General features: G+C 43.6%; 1 protein-coding gene across 5 annotated transcripts in view; it reads left to right on the top strand.

The window, feature by feature from the left end:
• The window catches only part of NR5A2 (nuclear receptor subfamily 5 group A member 2), a 137,534-nt gene that overhangs the window by 61,851 nt on the left and 56,503 nt on the right, over nucleotides 1-19,180 (top strand). For all 5 annotated transcript variants that reach the window (XR_005361815.1, XM_038541949.1, XM_038541948.1 and 2 more), the window contains exon 5: nucleotides 10,801-10,920. Coding sequence is in view for 4 of the 5 variants with exons in the window: in XM_038541949.1 (XP_038397877.1) it covers nucleotides 10,801-10,920 (120 nt within the window). In the remaining variant the exon portion in view is untranslated. The remainder of the gene's footprint in view (nucleotides 1-10,800; nucleotides 10,921-19,180) is intronic.

The raw sequence follows: 19,180 nt of genomic DNA, 5'->3' as shown, positions 1-19,180 counted from the left end.
AGGGAGAAGCAGGCTCCCTGTGGGGAGCCCGACACGGGACTTGATCCTGGGACCCCAGGATCATGACCTGAGCCAAAGGCAGGTGCTCAACCGCTAAGCCACCCAGGTGCCCCAAGTTTGAAATAAATCAAATCACCATTAATTTACTTCCTTGCAAGAAAGAAATGGAGACAGTGTTATTTAAAGAAATAAACTTCCAGAGAAAAAAAACACGATTGTCCTTCCTATGTGAAGAAAGCATAGTCATAGGGCACTGGGCTAGGATTCAGAATACCTGGATTCCTATTCTGTTTCTGGCACCTGAGTAACCTTATCTACATCACAGCCCACCTGGCCTGAGCTTCCTCTTCTGTAAAACAAAGTAGTTGAACTACAAATGGCTGCTAGGTCCTTTCAGCCTTGATCAAGCAAATATTACCTAAGCACCTACTGTCCTCCTAGGACCATGTAGGATTCAGACAGTATCAGTATGGGGGTGCCCTCAACTCAGTGGCAGGGGATGCCACTCCTAGGGCCCCAGACAGGACATCAGGTAGGAACTGTTAGTGTTGCTGGTGTACTGAGTTTGGAGCGCTGAAATGAGTATTTCCCTATATACACTATCGAGAGATTTTTCACGAAGCAGAAATTACTTGGTTTACCTAGCAATAACCCTCCCACACTGGGGGCTGACCCTTGACTCCTGGAGCTCTTTCCTCAACTGCTGCTGCACATCCTGTGAATCCATTTCTGAGTACCTCGGAAGGCATGGATTGACCTTACGCTGGGCTCTGTGACCTAAAGGGAGCGTGTAAATTGTGTGGAGAGAGTATGCTGTCCTCATGTCGCTGGGGGGCTGGGTGGAGGAACTCTCCCAGGAGCCTTTGTGCCCAGTGAGTTCCCATCACTGGATGGTCCTTAGGGACCTCCTTTTTGCCTCTGCCCTAATTTCAGTTGTATTTTTGGTGAGTGATATTCAGGCCACTTGGGTTCTTTCCTCCTTTCTTTGGCCAACTGCCTGATTGAAACAGCGAGCCACAAAGGACCCAAGGACATTTTAGCCTCTGACAACTCTTTTTCTGGCTTTGAAATGCAGTCTACAAAGGAAGAAGTTACGTTTAAGACCTTAAGGGAGTCACAGAACATGGTCACTAGAATATCCTCTGCTTTTCCGTTTCTTCCTCACACGTATTCATGCCAAGGATTTCAACACGTGCCCGTTTCACAAGGTGTGGGGCAGCCACAACGTTCCTCAACTTATGCCTTCATCACCCATGTCCAGATAATGGGCCCGCTGCATGCCTGGGGTTCTGTGGCTGGTGGCATTGTTGCCTTTAAGGCAGCGTCTGGACAATGAAGGATACGAATATTCCAAAAATGATAATCCTGTTCACGAATGCTTTCTGAACATTCCAACCAAGCTAAAAGAAAATATATTCATCCTTCAAGGCTTTTGTCTTCATTGCTTGAATAATATCCACCTGTGAGGACAGGACATGTGAGGAACATTGCCTTAATTATACAGAGGAGATTTCTGAGCTAGAGAACAGCAAACAGGTAGTGATCATAAATGAAACAACACCCAGCAAGAGAAAGCACTGGAAAATATTTCACATTAATGTGCCTTAAAATAATTTTCTTGTTCATCAACTTTTCCATCCCCTGAAATTTGTTCTTTTGCACTTCATTTTGCATCTCCTGTAGTTGACCTCCTTTTATGTATTTAGAGCTGGGTCCAACCAGCGTCATTAAGGTGTCTGCCTGCCGTGTGCCAGTCCCTGAGCGGGGCACATTCATAGCTTTATCGCTTAGCGAAAACGATGGCTGGGAGAGCAACCAAGGTTTAAGGAGCTTGAAATCTTTGCCAAAAGTCTCATGGCGAGAATGCCAAGAGAAGAACCTACATTTCCGAGCTGCAAAGCCCACACACTTCCTTCACGGGGTCTGATGGTCCTGAACTGTGCTATTAAGGAAGGGGCCTAAAATAAAGACATTCTCTCCGTTCTGGATTGTCTCAGGTTCTCTTTGGAAAACAGACCATCAGAAATTTGTGCTCTCTTGTGGCCTCTTAACGTTGCCATTGGCTTTAAAAGGAACTCTCTCTGTAAGGCTAAATATTGTGCGTGCTTGAGGATGTTGTCGGAGCCTCGCTGACTGCAGCACCTAGAATTCCTCCTCGGAATACCCACAGAGAAACTTCTCTCGGAGTCCAGTACGAAGATAGGCTGCTTTGCAAGGAACTGATTTTATCGCGTGCATTCTACAAATCATATTAGTAATGGTGCCTTGCCTGCAAGGAACCAAATTGTGGCCCATTTCCAATAACTGAAACAAGCTTTATGAAGCTGATTTTAGGGACTGAGCCTAGTCTTGGCTTCAGCTTGTTATCTTACCTTTATTTTCCTCTTATCTCCATTTTCTTATTTATTCCATTCACCTTTTATTATGTGTACATAAAAACTGCTTCAGATATTTTAAGGACATGTGACATTTTATACATACATCTGTAAGATAACTGAGTTATAATAAATCAATATAGTAAGTTGAGTTATATATATAACTCAAGTCGGTTGAACATCTGACCCCTGGTTTCAGCTCAGATCATGATATTGGGGTTTTGGACTCGAGCCCCAAGTGGGGCTCTGGGTTCAGGGGAGAGTGTGCTTGGGATTCTCTTTCTCCCTCCCCCTCTTTTCCTCCCCCTGCTCATACTAAATAAATAAATAAATAAATAAATAAATAAATAAATAAATAAAATCTTTAAAAAAAGCAGGAGAGATAAAAGCTGGGAAAATTTTATCCTTTGGTTTGACAAATTCTGAGACTATAGCTACTGTTCCATGCGAAAGAAATTGGCTGGATTCCATTATGTTGTCAGTGCGATACGTAATTCAAGTGATATTTAACATGTACATACACTGTGCAATATTATCTCCAAACCACAAAGATGTCTCCTATGTATGTAATCAGCTCACATTTATATAAATGAAAAAAACTCATATAGATTATCTGGCATTAGCACATCTTCGTACAAAATAATACCGCGTGTGGGGCGCCTGGGTGGCTCAGTCGGGTAAGCATGTCCCTTCGTCTCAGGTCCTGCTCTCAGGGTCCTGGGATCCAGTGCCACTCAGTGGGGAGTCTGCTGGTCCCTCTCCCTCCGCCCTTCCTCCCACACATGCTCTCTTTCAATCTCTCCCTCTCTCACTCAAAAGAAGATAATAAAATAAAATAAAATAAAATAAAATAAAATAAAATAAAATAAAATAAAATAAATAAAATAAAAATACCGCATGTGACATCCCTGAGAAATAAGGTACGCCAGGCCTTTGAATGTTCTGGATAAATGAAACTTACCTTTGGATGCGTTAGACTGTGAAAGAAATAGAATTCGCGATGGAAGACCTCTAACACAAACCACACCATTCCCTGACTTCTTAAACAGCAGATTTGTTGAGCCTGTTTGTAATGACTCATCGTGGTTGAGAAGGCCTGCTGTTGGACCCTGGGTCACAGAGTGGGTCCCTTTGGGGTTCTATGGTTTGGGGCCTCTGACTGCCTTGCGGAGTGACTCCGGATTAAGTGGTCAAGAAGTAGAGGCCGGTCTGTTTTATTTTCCGTCTTCTCCCTGTGCTGACAGCTCTCTTACTCATTTCCCAACCGCACTCCACTCTTTCACTTGACCCCTAATTATGTGGAGGTGGGGCGGGTCTGAGGCGGCCCCACTCCCCAGGAGATTAGGGATGTCAGCTGTACGACAGCCATCGACCTCTCGTCACTCCCTCGGTTTCTGGACACCCCAGGCCTCCCTAGGCTGAAGGATCGGTGGGCACGTTGGTCGGTGACTGCTCCCCACGTGCACCGGTTAGGGAGGTCTGGTTTGGTGGCCATCTCAGAAGGGAAAAATCTAAGGAATTTGGAAGAGCTTCACGTCCAGGGATTTGTGTCTATGTGCTTCTCCCTTTCTGAAAGCAGTATCTGTGGTGACCGTGTATATGATGAATTAGAACAAAAGGGAGGAGCAAGGAGACTTACTGAGATCCTAGACTCTGTGGGCCGTTGGGCATGCCCAAGATGCAAGGTGCCCCGAGCGTAGATGGGAAGGGGTTGGTGGACGGAAAGCATGGGGCGGACGTCATACAGTGAAACCCCTCCGCCTCCTGCTTCCGTTACCTGCAAAGTTAGATCACAGGAGAGAGGAATCCTTGGCCTCTCCACTGGAGAAACACAGAAAGGGGCCGAGAGCCCTGGCTACATGCTGGCGGGCGCATCTCTGTGTCCTGGAGCCTCCGCAGCCCAGTTAGGAAGTGCACCGAGCGCGCTTGGTTCTCTCCAAGCAGAGGCAGCTCCTGGTCATAAATCTGTGGGGTATTGCAACAATTGACAGGGGAGTTTTACTGGCTGTTATTTCTCTTGTACAGTATTGTTTTTAGTGCTTGTTTAATCATTGCTAATGTGAAATCATTTCTTCTTGGACTTTGTAGCAGTTTATTACACAGGCTGCAGATAATCAGCAGTGTTCTTTATAAAAACAGTAAAGGATTAAAGTAGTTGTGTGTCAGCCTTGCCCAGAGCAGGTTCTCATTAAGATTTGGAAAGTTGATTTTGATTTGTCTTGGTTTTGATTTTTCTCTCCGTGCTTCTGAATAAACTTTTATAAATGCCACCAATTGTCATAAAAGGGAGCCTGAAAAAAAAAGGAGGTCCATTTAGAGGAATTTTTTTTTTCTTTTTGCCAGAAAGAAAAAAACAAAGCAAAACACGAAATAATAGCTGGACTTTATTTGTAATGATTGTGAAGAATCTTCACATCACTTAAAAATACTTTGTTCCAAGAGTTGTTCTATCAGGAGGTCCTGAGTTCAGTGATTCTACAAGGTTGAGTCCTGCATTTAAGTGTCCTTCTTCTCAGGGCACCTGGGAGGCTCAGCGGTTGGGCGTCTGCCTTTGGCTCAGGTTGTGATCCCGGGATCCTGGGATCGAGTCCCACATTGGGCTCCCTGCAGATTCCCTCTGGCTGTGTCTTCTGCTTCTCTCTCTCTCGTGAATAAATAAATAAAATGAATGAATAAATAAAAATGTTTTTAAAAAAAGAAAAAATAAGTGCCCTCTTCTGAGAAGCTTCCCTGACCCCCTAGGAGGTGAAGCAGGGTAAAGTGTTCCCCAGCTTCTTCTTGCACATGCAATTAGACAGACTTATCTTGACTTATACTTCCGCCTCCTGTCCTGGGGTGTGGGTTTCTTGAAGGCAGGGATTGTGTCCTAGTTGAACTCTGTGTCCCCTCAGTTTTTTCCACAAAGAACCCCAGACTTCATGATCAGAAGTAAGAAATGGTTTCCCTTCCACCTTTTTTTTTAAAGATTTTATTTATTTATTTATTTATGAGAGACAGAGAGAGAGAGAGAGAGAGAGAGAGACCTAAGCAGAGGGAGAAGCAGGCTCCATGCAGGGAGCCTGCTGTGGGACTCGATCCCGGGTCTCCAGGATCATGCACTGAGCCAAAGGCAGTGGCTCAACCTCTGAGCCACCAGGCATCCCTTCCCTTCCATTTTTATTTTTATTTTTTAAAGATTTTATTTATTCATTCATAGACACACAGAGAGAGAGGCAGAGACACAGGCAGAGGGAGAAGCAGGCTCCAGGCAGGGAGCCCGATGTGAGACTCGATCCCGGGTCTCCAGGATCACACCCCAGGCTGCAGGCGGCGCCCAACCACTGCGCCACCGGGGCTGCCCACCCTTCCACTTTTAAATCACCCATCCGTGTCAGTAGAACATGTCCCTAAGTATGTCTGTCTTCAAGTTTGACCACAGTGGTTCGTGATGTCAACTGTTCACACCCCCCACCCCTCTCCGCAGGAAGGAGATTGAAATCACGGGTTCAGTTGGCCAGACTCTTAAAAGCTAAAGGGGAGGGGGCAACAGAAAGGGTTTTGATAAGTCAAATGCCTGCTTGAGAAAGCTCTACACATTTTTCTTCTTCTAATTGTTTGCTCACACTCGCTGTTCTGATGAGAAAGCACGCGTTTCTAATGATTAACACACTCTGGGTGGTGGGAAGTGTGCTGCATTAACAATATGGGGCCTGTATACCTTTACACGCTCGTCGGTAACGAACGTCAAGATAAATAGTTTCTGCGATGAGTAACTAGGTTCCTGAGATAAGTCCTTCCTCCTATTATAGCTGATAACGCGGGACTGTCCGAGGCCGTGGGGCTGCCTGCGAGGGGTTTGGCCCCGATGGGAACGCGCCTCCGTGGGCCGCCCCAGGTGCTTTACCTGCAGCGCTAATACCTGGGGAGCCCTCTCCGAAGTGGTGGTTACTGCCCCTGCCACTGCCCAGCCTCTCATGTCAACAATAACTCTGTTTTCCAAAGGGGGAAAAAAATACCTTGGAAATTGCAGCTCCTCTTCTCCCGAGGTGGGCCGGCCTCACCTGTCCTCTGGCGCCAGGGCCTGGGCTGCTGCACGCTCGCCAGTTGCGGGACGACGGGATGCAGGGCATGACCGAGTGTGGGGACTGATGAAGTGGCCCGTGGGAGGGGAGCCCCTCAGCGACGGCCAGAGCCAGGCATCCGGTGCCCGGGAGGAGGGGTAGCACGCCCGGCAGTCGGGGGCCGCCCCAGCCGTCGGGCCCTCGGGAAGGGGGGCTGCGGAGCCCCCGAGTCTGCACGGGCCGCAGAGTGCAGCGGGCCTGACCCCTCGGAGGCCGGGCGCCGCGGTGCTCAGGGGGCACGGGCAGACGCGACGGCAGCAAGCAGGTCTGAAAAAGCATCTTTAAAAAAAATTTTTTTTTTGCCGGGTGCTGTGGGAGGGCCTGTGGGAGCTCCAGCTGTAGGGTCCCCCCCCACCCCGTCCCCACGGAGCACGGACGAGGCACAGGGATTACGGTACTTGGAGAAAACCGGGAGGTCACAGCAGCGGTCCTCGGTCAGACACCACCGAAGCCCCGATCCTCCGTCAGAGGCCTCAGAAGGCGGGGTTCTCCCTCAGACACCACGGAAGGCGCGGTCCTCCGTCAGGCACCTCGGAAGGCGCGGTCCTCCATCAGAGGCCTCGGAAGGCGCGGTCCTCCGTCAGCCACCACGGAAACCACGAGGAGGGCAACGGTACAAAATAAGAAACCACAAGCTACCAGCTCAATATAGGTAGTGGACACGTTCACCCATTCTTGCAATTCCTGAAGCAGCAGAGGAGCCAGGGAATATGCAGATTTAAAAGGCTTTCTATCTTCTTACTGCCTCTGGACGTAGGCAGCAGTGGACACAAGGGGGGGGGGGATGAAAAAATATCGCACCTCTTAGTAAGAAAGGTGGAGAGGATGCGTGAAAACAGGACCTGCATTTCTTCTTGGCAGTTGGCCAGCACCCGTCTCTCTCTTTTTCTCTCTCTCTCTCTGTCTCTGTTTCTCTCTCTCTCTCTGTCTCTGTCTCTCTGTCTCTCTCTCTCTCTCTCTCACACACACACACACACACACACACACACTGAGTTAGGCATAAAAATCTGAAAATGATACACCCCATTCTTTTTCTGACCACAAGACAAAATATAACCTTTGTTTGGAAGAAGTATCTTCAACATCCCCAAAGAGAAGAAGGCTGGAGAAGTCAAATTCTGTTTTAGGATTGGAACATGGCTTGGTGCTGGAAAACTGGGATATTTCTGTCATGTTCTAAATGAAAATAAAGGTGCATCATATGCAAACGAAGAGGAAGAAATCGCTTAATGAAATAGCTCCCAAAATTATGCTGGCCAGCAGATAATCCCCTGGCTCTTTCATCTTTCCAAAAGATGGGAGCAATAAATGCACTTTGAGGAGTCTGTATCCCCCCCACCCATTCTGAAATTGTTTGCAACATTAACGTGTATAATAATTGTTTTTGGGATCAGTCTCGGTGGGGGGAGGATTTTAGGTTTTCCTCAAAAGAGTGATAATTAAATGACCAAAACTTCCTCTCTCTCTCTTTCTCTCTCTCATACACACAAACCCAAAAAATGTACAGTGGAACCAAACTGCCATAACAGAGTGATCAGTTTAAAGCAAGATGCTGATCCTGTGTTTGCTGGAATGAAAATATGATAAAACCCAGTAGAGCAAAGTATACTTTGTTTAGCAATCACCCCAAGCATCTGCAGAGACAGTTCCTGGAATCTGCTCTGAGTGCTACAACATGTATGTTTTGGGGACATTTGCCCCAGCTCCTTGTGACAACAATTTATGGGGCACATTTAGGTGGATTTACATCAACTGCTGCCCAAAGCCTGACTTGTCACACCGCACAACACTGGAGATGTTCCCATAGAGAAGAACACGACCTCCTATTGTCACTAAACCACTAAGGAGTGTTGGGGTGAGCATTGTCCCCCGGGAGAGTAATTTTCACAAGGTAGAGCCTGGATTTGTCTTGTTCACCATTACGTCCCAGTCTGGCACTCATGCTCACCAAATAATCACTTCTTAAAAATTATCTATTTACTTAATGAGTGAAATACTTTTTTTTTTTTTCGAATTTATTCATTTATTTTAGAGAAACAGAGGGAGAGAGTAGGAGGAGGGACAGAGGGAGAGAATCTTTAAGCTGACATCCACCGAGCGCAGAGTCTGACACGGGGCTCGATCCCACGACCCAGGAGATCATGACCTGAGCCAAAACCAAGAGTCAGCCACACAACTGAGCCACCCAGGTGCCCATGATTGAAATTCTTTTGGTCAGAAGAGACTAACTGGTTCAAATTCATTCTTTCTTTCTCAAGATTTATTTATTTATTTATTTATTTATTTATTTATTTATTTGAGAGGCAGAGACACAGGCAGAGGGAGAAGCAGGCTCCATGCCAGGAGCCCAATGTGGGACTCGATCCTGGGACCCCAGGATTCGCCCTGGGCCAAAGGCAGACACCAAACCGCTGAGCTACCCAGGGATCCCCTCAAATTATTTCTAATGGAGATGTTGGAGGATGTGTTTTCCTGATCCCAGACCCTGATTGTAGTTTTGTGTAGTTTTAATACTCTTGCTTTTCTTCTTCTCCGCAGAAGCAATGTGGTATCACCAGGCAGGGGCCCTCTGTTTATTGTTTTTTCATTTGTGTGCTATTTTTTACTTTACAGAGGGGATTTCCCATCCACTCTCTTTATTTCATCCTCACAAAACCTATCTCATGTATTTTTAGGTGAGAAAATAAGTCTTAGAGAATTAAGTGGTTTGACCAAGCTCTCACAGCTGGAAAGTGTAGAAAACTGTGTCTTGAATCCTTCTTTGTACTATGAGTTCAATGCTCTCTTGACCACAATCACTATGTCCTGGACTCATAGAAATAAAGTTAGTCACAGGCTCCTATCACTGCTAATCAATGCTCAGCAGTTTAGCGCCGCCTTCCGTCCAGGGCCTGATCCTGGAGACCCAGGATCGAGTCCAGCATCGGGCTCCCTGTATGGAGCCTGCTTCTCCCTCTGCCTGTGTCTCTGCCTCTCTCTCTCTCTCTCTCTCTCTCTGTCTCTCATGCATAAATAAATAAAATCTTTAAAAAAAGATCGATGCGTGCTAACTTCCTAAGCATCAGCCAGCTATCCAGAGTTCCGTGGAATGGCCACTTAATTAATTTGTTAAAAGTAAGTCAAATTAATTTCATTTAGAAAATTCTCACACCTCTTGTAATTTGGAGATAGCCTAGAGCTTGAGAGAGAATTTTTTAGCCTGAGCCCTGTTTTCTCATCTATAAGTGGAAAAAATGGTACCAGTTCTGCTAACTTCAAAGACATGTTCTGTCCATCAAATCTAAGGCAAAATCCAAACATTTAGCAAACTACTACACAACATATCAACGTGAGGTGTTCTTTCTATAAATGAGTAGCGTAAATCTAAATATGGCCACCGCATGTGGAGAAAAACAGCGTCTTTGGCTGGTGGTTATTACAAAATGAAGAACGAACTGTTGTTACAAGTAGCCATGGCAATGGATCAATATGCTCTTCACATTCAGACCATTGATGATGTGAACTGTATGTGAAACGAGTGTGGTTTTTGTCACTGAAGAATGTGGTCCCCTGGAGAACGAGATGACATAAGAATAAAATGCTCACTATGACGCAGCACATTTCATTCTAATCCTCATGGCAGTCCTGTGAGGGAGGTCATGTTCTTGGTTCATTTTCCAGTTATGGAAATTGAACGTTTAGAGAGTTTGTGGGAAAATTGTCCAAATCATAAAGTAAATGTAGATTAGCCTCAAGACCATGGTTGATGATTGTTCAGTTCAAAGTCTAGCATAGTTTGGACTTCCAGTTAACTCTGATGACAAATAATGGCATGTGCCTCTATCTTTAGAAGCCATCGGTGCTGGCATGCTAATTGTCTTTTATATAAATCTTCTCAGTTTGGCAACTTGCTAGCTTGCTAATATCTATATACTATTTCAGCTGTGGGTCAATGTATTCAACTCTAGATACATAAGCATGGGCTATTTGGGGTCATTCTAATGGGGTCTACTAAGGACGGTGTGAGGCACCTGTACCTCCCACAAGCAAACTCTAATAGCGCTGTTAATGTCAGACCGATCTAATGGAGGGCCTTTTCCTAGCAGCTCATTGATTATAAATACTACTCTTAAGTATTCATATGTGGCCTAAAAAAGTATTTCTCCAAATGAAAATAATGATTTTCAGGAGCAGTGATGTAATTTCTGAGCATTTGCGCTATGACGACCATTGGCGGAGACTTCTTGCTCATAGTGAGTACTCTTAGGTAGAAAATTATGAAGAAGCAAAAAAAAAAAAAAAAATGTAGCGAATAACAGTGTCATTCCTTTCTATTTCTTTTATAGGTTGATGACCAAATGAAGCTGCTCCAGAATTGCTGGAGTGAGCTCTTAATTCTCGACCACATTTACCGACAAGTGGTACATGGAAAAGAAGGGTCAATCTTCCTGGTTACTGGGCAACAAGTGAGTAGAGAGACCACCCCCGCCCCCCAAAAATGTCTTTTTATTAAGCATGTTCAGAATGGCAGGAATTTAACTAGGTCAGAAGCACTCTGGTGCTTTGAAAGGGAAAGATTGGCTGCAAATAATTTAGAAAAGCTGACTTGGTGCACTCTGTTCCTACACTGATGATTACGGTTAAACTTGTAAAAGCAAACATAATCACAAACATTCTGCTGCTTTCACTCTGCTGGGATTGAAAGTTGTGCTTTGAAGGGTCAAAACAACCGCTAAATCAGAATTCATGATTAGTACCCAGCATTTTTTCCTCACGTTTCTGCATCTACCACACTTGTTTTATCAGCTATTTAAAAAGCTTATAAATTGTGGAATCCTTACTATTTTGGCATCGTAGTGGTGGAAGAGACCGATTCAAATATCACATATAAACTAAATAGTTGGCAGCAAGGCAAGCAAGGGAAAAGGGATAAGAGTTCCAATTTTTAAGAGCCAGCCATTATTTAAAGGGAAAATAGAAAAAAAATTACTGTTAGTTCCTACTCCTTTCTGAGTAGATATCTGGTCAGCCAACAGATATTTATTGAATATCCAGTAGTGTTGCCCATCACTATTTTAGGGCTTTGGCGTGCACTAGTGAGCAACACAGAACAGGACGCTTCCCTCGTGACACTTAACATCGTAGCAGGGAGAAGCTGACTGTAACGAATAATTCCATAGCAAACCTATATATAAGACACGTATAATGTGTTAGAGGTCAAAGTGCTGTTGAAGAAAAGAAGAAAAGGGAAAAAGAGAAAGTGCCGTGTAAAACGGAATCAGCTCACATCCACGGGTGTATGTCGCATTGTGACCCAAGACTTTGTAGTGTAAATAAGAGTAGGTGGTTTCCTCTTATTGAGGAGGTGACCTTTTAACAAAGACTTGAAGGAGGAGAGATAGTTGTTGGCCTCATGGATAGCTGGGGAACAGAAAGTACTCAATGCGCCTAGGTCCAACTTTATAGGATTTTGGCATGTCCGTCCCATTTCTTAGCCTTCATTCGATAACTGATGTGTTATTAAAATAAATGCATGGAACATAGTGATTCCCTAAGTCCATTGGGTCATTTCTATTCAGGCATCGCTGCAGCGTTCAGTACTCCCGTACTTCAGTACTCGGGCACCGTGGTCTTTTACATCCAGCCGTAAATGTTTATGTGCTGTGAAACCACAGCAGTGCATATTTAAAAATGAAAGGCTGTCTCCACACCATTTGCTGTATTATTAATAAATCACATTTTCCCAATCAAATTAAAGGCAAGCGCGATCGCAGAGATTTTGCAAATTGGATCAATTCAACCATCGCCATCACTGTCTGGTCCCTGCTTTCTGTACATCTCATGAGAAAAGCCTTCTAGATGAGAAAATAAAGTCCCATGGGCTTGACTGCCTGTACTTTCAAATTTTTGTTTAGTGTTTTCGCCCAGTGACCCAAGTCTCGGGGAGGAAATGTACCCATTTCTAGAGTTTAGTCACTGGTGTGCCTCCCAGCCCCCTCCCCCAGCCACCCACCCCTGCCCAACGAGGAACTGCATTAGAAGGAGCCTCAGCCCACAAATTAATTTGATTTCATTTCCTTCTGAGTCTCAGAAATCAAATGGGTTTGTGCCGTTCTTTCTCCAAGCACTTCCATCCTTGCTCTTTAGAAATCTTCCTTATTTCACATTTCATTTTGCCTTAAGTGCTGTCCCCCGCTAAAGGTAATTACCATTTAAAAAGTAGAGAAAGTGCATTTCTTGTCTGTCTGATTTTCAAAACCAGGAACAGTCAGAAATAGATGGTATTTATCATCTTTAGTATCAATTATTGCTACTTCATGTTTTGCCATCACAGCAGAATAAAGAAGTCCCTAGTGGAGAACTAGTGCTTCCCTCACACCTCTCCCGCCCCCCAGCCTCTTCTAGCTCCCTCCTCTGCCCTTGTAGAGCAAGTCTCATTGTGATCAAACCCCTCCCCTACCTTTTTCCCTCCAATCCCATGGCTAGCCTAGTAATGATGCATTATAACCAGGCATTCTTATTTATGAAAATTATGGAACAAACCTTGTATTGTCTTTTGTGGAATAGGCTAGACAAAACATTTTGAATGTATCTCTGTGCTTCCTGTAATTAATTAATTTCTTTCTTTCTTTCTTTCTTTCATTGGCTTTATTAAGTGATTCATGAATTGGGCAGCATTCCATCTAGCAAGTAGGGAGATACTCCTACAATTTCTTTCTCTTTTCTTTTCTCTTCTTTTCTTTTTTGTGAAGGAGAGAGAGACTATTAAGCAGGCTTGATCTCAGGACCCTGAAATCATGACCTGAGCCCAAACCAAGAGTCCAATACTTAACTGACTGAGCCACCCAGGCACCCCCATTCTGCAATTTCTTTTCTTTTTTTTTTAAGATTTATTATTATTTTATTTATTTATTTATTTATTTATTTATTTATTTATTCATGAGAGATACACAGAGAGGGGGGCAGGGACATTGGTAGAGGGAGAAGCAGGCTCCCTGCAGGGAGCCCGATGCAGGGACTCGATCCCGGGATCACGACCTGAGCCAAAAGCAGATGTTTGACCACTGAGCCACTCAGGTGCCCCCATCTTGCAATTTCTTAAATAAAAGTGAAAGAAGTACTATAAGGAAGACCTTTCAAAAACATGCAACCTTTGCAACAGAATGAGAAAGATATTTGAATGTGGAGTCCTAGACATAATTTACATCTCCATCTCCATGCCCCTATTTAGTGCTGAATATATTAGGCGCATGATAAATATTAGTTGCTGGTACTAAATTAGAACCATCCTATCCTAAGTTAAGAGCTTAATTAAAACAAGTTAACTTGGACTCCACACCCCAAGTATTCATCCCCAACGTGTTCCTACATCTCATCTGTACCTTCTTATACCTTCCCAGTTGCTTTCATGAGGCTGAGACACATTAAGAAGCTGCTTTTCACTGCAGTAGACGTGTACTGCTTCCCACCCCAAGATGCAGGGGGAGATATGTGAAAATGCTAGGTATAATCTTCTTAGAATGGTAAATACCTCTCTGATTGCAAGTGTGGGCAAACCTAGATTGTTGTTGTTGTTAAAACAACAATAACAGCAATAAATTATTTGAAGCATGCTAATTTTAGGAAGATGGTTAAAATAATGACGAGGACAGAAATGATTGTATGAAATGTAAGAGTAGAGCAATATTCTGGGGGGAGAGGAAAGATTCTCTTTTTTAAGATCTTATTTACTTATGAAAGAGAGAGCGTGTGAGAGCAGGGAGAGGAACAGAGGCAGAGGGAAAAGCAGACTTTGCATTGGTCTTAAAGCCCAGTGTGGGGCTCGATCTCAGTGCCCTGAGATCACGACCTGAGCTGACACCAAGAGTTGGTCGCACAACTGACTGAGCCTTCCAGGCACCCCGAGGGGGGTGAGGAGATATGATTTTTATTTTTTATTTTTTTTTAATTTTTATTTATTTATGATAGTCACACACAGAGAGAGAGAGAGAGAGAGAGAGGCAGAGACACAGGCAGAGGGAGAAGCAGGCTCCATGCACCGGGAGCCCGACGTGGGATTCGATCCCAGGTCTCCAGGATCGCGCCCCGGGCCAAAGGCAGGCGCTAAACCGCTGCGCCACCCAGGGATCCCGAGATATGATTTTTAAAAGGTAGTTAAAGAAAGCAAAAAAAAAAAAAAAAGGAGCAAACTTCTTTTACTTTATAGTCTAACAACAATCAAACTATAGGTGGAGTATATTTTCATTACCAGTGCAGGCTGCTTGCTCTCTGCTACGAAAATGGTGTCCACACGTGTGTGTGTGTAACACACATTAGTCTAGTTTAGAATCGAACTGACCTGTGTTCGAGCCCCCAGTCCACAGCTTACGAGCTCTGCCATCTGAGGAGCTGCCCTCACCTTTCAAGTTGCAGTGTCCTCACCTCTCCAGTGAGGGCTCTGGGAAATCTGCCTCTGAGAAGTGCGATGGGAATTACAAGGAATAGTTCTGTAAAGTGCGGACGTGAAGATAAGAAGCTGTCAAAACTAAGCTAACATGAAGCTGACATTTAGGACGTCAGCATCCCTATGAAGAAAGTGCTGTTTATTACTCTTATCATCCCCATTTTACAGATGAGGAATCGAGAACAAAGAGAGGTGAAGTAGGTGAGGCAAGGTCAAAGCACACCAATAAAAAAGGTAGAACTTTCTGATCGAGGCCACCTGGTGCCAAAGTTCGCATTTTTTTAAGACTTTATTTATTTATTTTAGAGAGAGAGAGAGAAAGAGCCAAGGGAGGAGCAGAGAGAGAGGGACAAGCAGACTCCACACTGAGCACAGAGCCTGACACAGGGCTCGATCTCACCACCCTGAGAAACCAAGAGTCAGGTGATCATCCAGCTGAGCCATGCGGGCTTCCCAAAGTGTGTGTTCTTAACCAACGCACCATACTGCTTTTCCGTATGACTCTCAGATGCTGCAGAGCTTGCTTTCACCATAAGCTCCCAGTTTGGTCTTCACATAGTTTCTGTGCATGGCAGTTTCTGTGGAACTTCCAAGCAGAACATTCATTTCTTCTTTATTGAGCCTATATAAATATGAATTTTTTTTAAAGATTTTATTTATTTATTTATTCATGAGAGACACAGAGAGAGAGGCAGAGACCCAGGCAGAGGGAGAAGCAGGCTCCATGCAGGAGCCCGATGCGGGACTCGATCCCAGGTCTCCAGGATCAGGCCCTGGGCTGAAGGCAGCGCCAAACCGCTGAGCCATCCAGGCTGCCCAAATGTTTTTGTTTTATTGATATATATGTATTTTTTGGTGTGACATTATAAACACATAATAAGAATAAATCACTAGAGATAGTTTAATGTGATTATCACTTAATGTTCTAAAATCATTTCTGCATTAAGAAAATGCTAGAAAGAAGAAAAAGGGTCATTCATAATGCCAACACCCTAAATCAACTGTTTCTGTTGAGTTTTCTTCCTAAATGCGAAGTTTTCTTACTTTTTTCCTAAATGAAATAGTCCATCTGCCACCGAAACACACTGACCTACTACCACAGATTTGTGCAGCGTGTGAACTTTGAGACAATGATATAGAGGCCTCGAGTCATGATGTGGATATCATGGTGAGAAAATTAAACAGCATTGTTTCAAAGGAACATGCAAAATACCCCAATGGCAGCTAAACGGTCCCCTAGAGGAGAAAAACAACCTGATTCATTTAATCTAGCAATATTTGCAAAGGCCTAATCATTGAAGGGACGTCAAAGATGGGGGGGGCAGTCTACACAGCCCTGCACTCAGTGGTGATAAGAGGAGTGATTTATCATCTAACGACTGAGCCTTGCCTAGTGCTGTGCACTGTGCACTTTCACAGGTAGGCCGCATGACACAGGTTCAGATAAGGTGGAAGGAAGGTTCAGAGGAGGAAGTGCAAAGGGAGTCAGATGGGCATTCCAAGCTGCCCAGATTCCATATCTAGAAGGAAGTGCCTTCTTTCTTTTTTTAAAAAATTGTTTACTTCTTTGTTCATGAGAGACAGAGAGAGAGGCAGAGACACAGGCAGAGGGAGAAGCAGGCTCCATGCAGGGAGCCCGACGTAGGACTCGATCCCGGGACTCCGAGGTCACGCCCTGAGCTGAAGGCAGACACTCAACTGCTGAGCCCCACAGCCGCCTGGAAGTGCCTTATTTCTAAAGTGACGGTGTTGGACCAAACTCTTTGCAGGTTGAGACAGACACCAGTGCTTAAATCCTTCTGGGGTTAGAGGAGCAGTGGACAAGGAATTTCTGGATAAAACTTTAAACTCCACCACCTTTTCCAGCCTCAACCAGAAGAAAAACACAGTACTCCCCAGTCATTCATTAGAAATTTCCAGGGTTGGGGATCCCTGGGTGGCGCAGTGGTTTGGCGCCTGCCTTTGACCCAGGGCGTGATCCTGGAGACCTGGGATCGAATCCCACATCGGGCTCCCGGTGCATGGAGCCTGCTTCTCCCTCTGCCTGTGTCTCTGCCTCTCTCTCTCTCTCTCTCTCTCTCTCTCTCTCTCTCTGTGACTATCATAAATAAATAAAACAAAACAAAAAAAAATTAAAAAAAAAAAAAGAAATTTCCAGGGTTGCTTATAGAATTTTCCCAACTGCCCGGTGTGATGATTTCTTCTAGAATAAATGAGAATGTTTATGCTGAGCATTTTAAGGTTAAGAAGTAGCAATATTAAATATGCTTCCGTCCATATTATCAGCACTAGAGTCCTGGCTCAGGGTCAGCCTGAGCATGCACGTAGTGTTCGCACAATGCTTGAAAGCAACTTTGCCAGCCAGGGTAAGGAATGCAATGCCCCAGGTGCTGCTTGGCCCAGTATTCTGACATTTTCCTCCTGAATGCAGCTCATAGTAAATAACGTGATGCGTTTATTATGACAGAGAAGGAAGAAAGAGAGTAGACACATTTTTTTTTTAAATGAGGAGGATCTCCAGGGAACCGCTACTTGGAGCTTGAAGAGAAAGAAAAAAGTTAAGACAAAATAGCACAACTTTTCTCAAAAGTCCAGTGGCTAGTGTGGTGCCCAGCACATTATGTCGGCTCAATAAATGTTTGCAGAATTGGGTCCCTTCATAGTTCATCGAGAACTAGAGTAATTGAAATAATCCCACTACAAAGAACAGCCCGGGGCACCACTACCTAGCATTAAAATGAGGATTTGGTGCTTCACACCAAATTTCCTACTTACACTTGAGGTCAGCTACAATGCTTTCATTATGTCTTTTAATCAGACATCTGTATAAGCCTATGTTAAATAATCTTGTTAAGCAAAAAGGGAATAATGATTATCAGTAATATTACTAATAGTGTTATCAGTAACCTACTTAATAATTAGTATTAATATTATCAGGAATATCAAATTGATTCTGCATTTTTAATATATTCAAATTATAACAAGAATTCATTTCTCTCCAGTATTTTTAAAGTAACATGCACATAAAATATACATGTGTATGTGTATATATAGATACTTATATATATCTATATAGATACATATATATCTATATATACACACATAAAATAACAACAGAGTTTTGAAGTGGGATCACTTTAGTATTTGCATATTGTAGCTAATTAACAGCCACTGTAACATCATCCTAAGGGAAAGGTCTACTGGCAACTTATTCATTATCTCCTATTATTGTGTGTCATATTAAAATGACAGGCATCTTACAATGTACAAGTCATCAAAAATTTCAGTTATTAGAACTAAAAGCAATTTAGCTAAAACTGTTTCTACCTTCATGATGAGTGAAATTTATCCAAAGGGGACATCGGCTTATAGTATTTCTTCAATATCTGCCTTGAATTTAATGGCACAAAGATTACATGTAAGAGAGCAATAAATTAATTTTACTAAGTACATAAAAGACAAGGCCAGCTGCTCCTGAAATGAGCACAAACTCTGCATTCAACAATGAAAATATAATTATGTTTGTAATAAAATATAAGGAAGTTGCAGATCTGTGTGCTGTATCAGGAATAAATCACCTATCCTCCTTCAGAGCCATGCAATCTGATAAATTATCCTTGAAGGAAATGTTATCGGGGCTCCCATTTAATAAGCATGTTTGAGCTTTCAAATTAGCATGTAAATAAATGTATAGCTATAAAGTTGTTGGTATGCCAATTGATTTCCTGAAGTTCATCTCACTAGAGAGCTCACTAAATAGAATCTTACGAAACAATTTCAGTTCCTTTCGGGGATCGTGCACTCTATTTTCAAGTATAAAGTTCTAGGACTTGCACTTATTACGACACACCTGTTGGAACAGCATACATATCGAATTTAAATTAACCCATCTTTTAAAACCTGAGGTTCTGGTTAACGATGTACCACATTTTTTGAGCCTGAAATTCTAGGATTTGAACTTACTGCATACTTGTTAGAGCTATACATATATCAAAACTCAGTTAACTTTATCCTAAGACAAATTTATTAATGCCAGCATATTTGTGGTTTATTTAAGTGCACTTTCCTGTTTGAAGGCTTCACTTCACTGATTTTGACTAACGTGTCCTGCGTGCATTCTGAGCTACCGCTGCAGTGCTTGCAACAAGTGATTCCAAGCTTAAATTGGTAGTATTATCCCAAGTACTGCCATTTCCTGATAATCCCAGAAGGGGGGTGGGGGCACCTTATTATCCTCTAGCTTAACTACTTTATTTAAAGATCAGGGCACTAAGGAATGGAGA

The sequence above is a fragment of the Canis lupus genome, chromosome 7 (genome assembly GCF_011100685.1).
Source record: "Canis lupus familiaris isolate Mischka breed German Shepherd chromosome 7, alternate assembly UU_Cfam_GSD_1.0, whole genome shotgun sequence".
Lineage (NCBI taxonomy): Eukaryota > Metazoa > Chordata > Mammalia > Carnivora > Canidae > Canis > Canis lupus.
The sequence above is the reverse complement of the archived record's forward strand: the minus strand, read 5'-3'. Positions and strand labels throughout refer to the sequence as shown.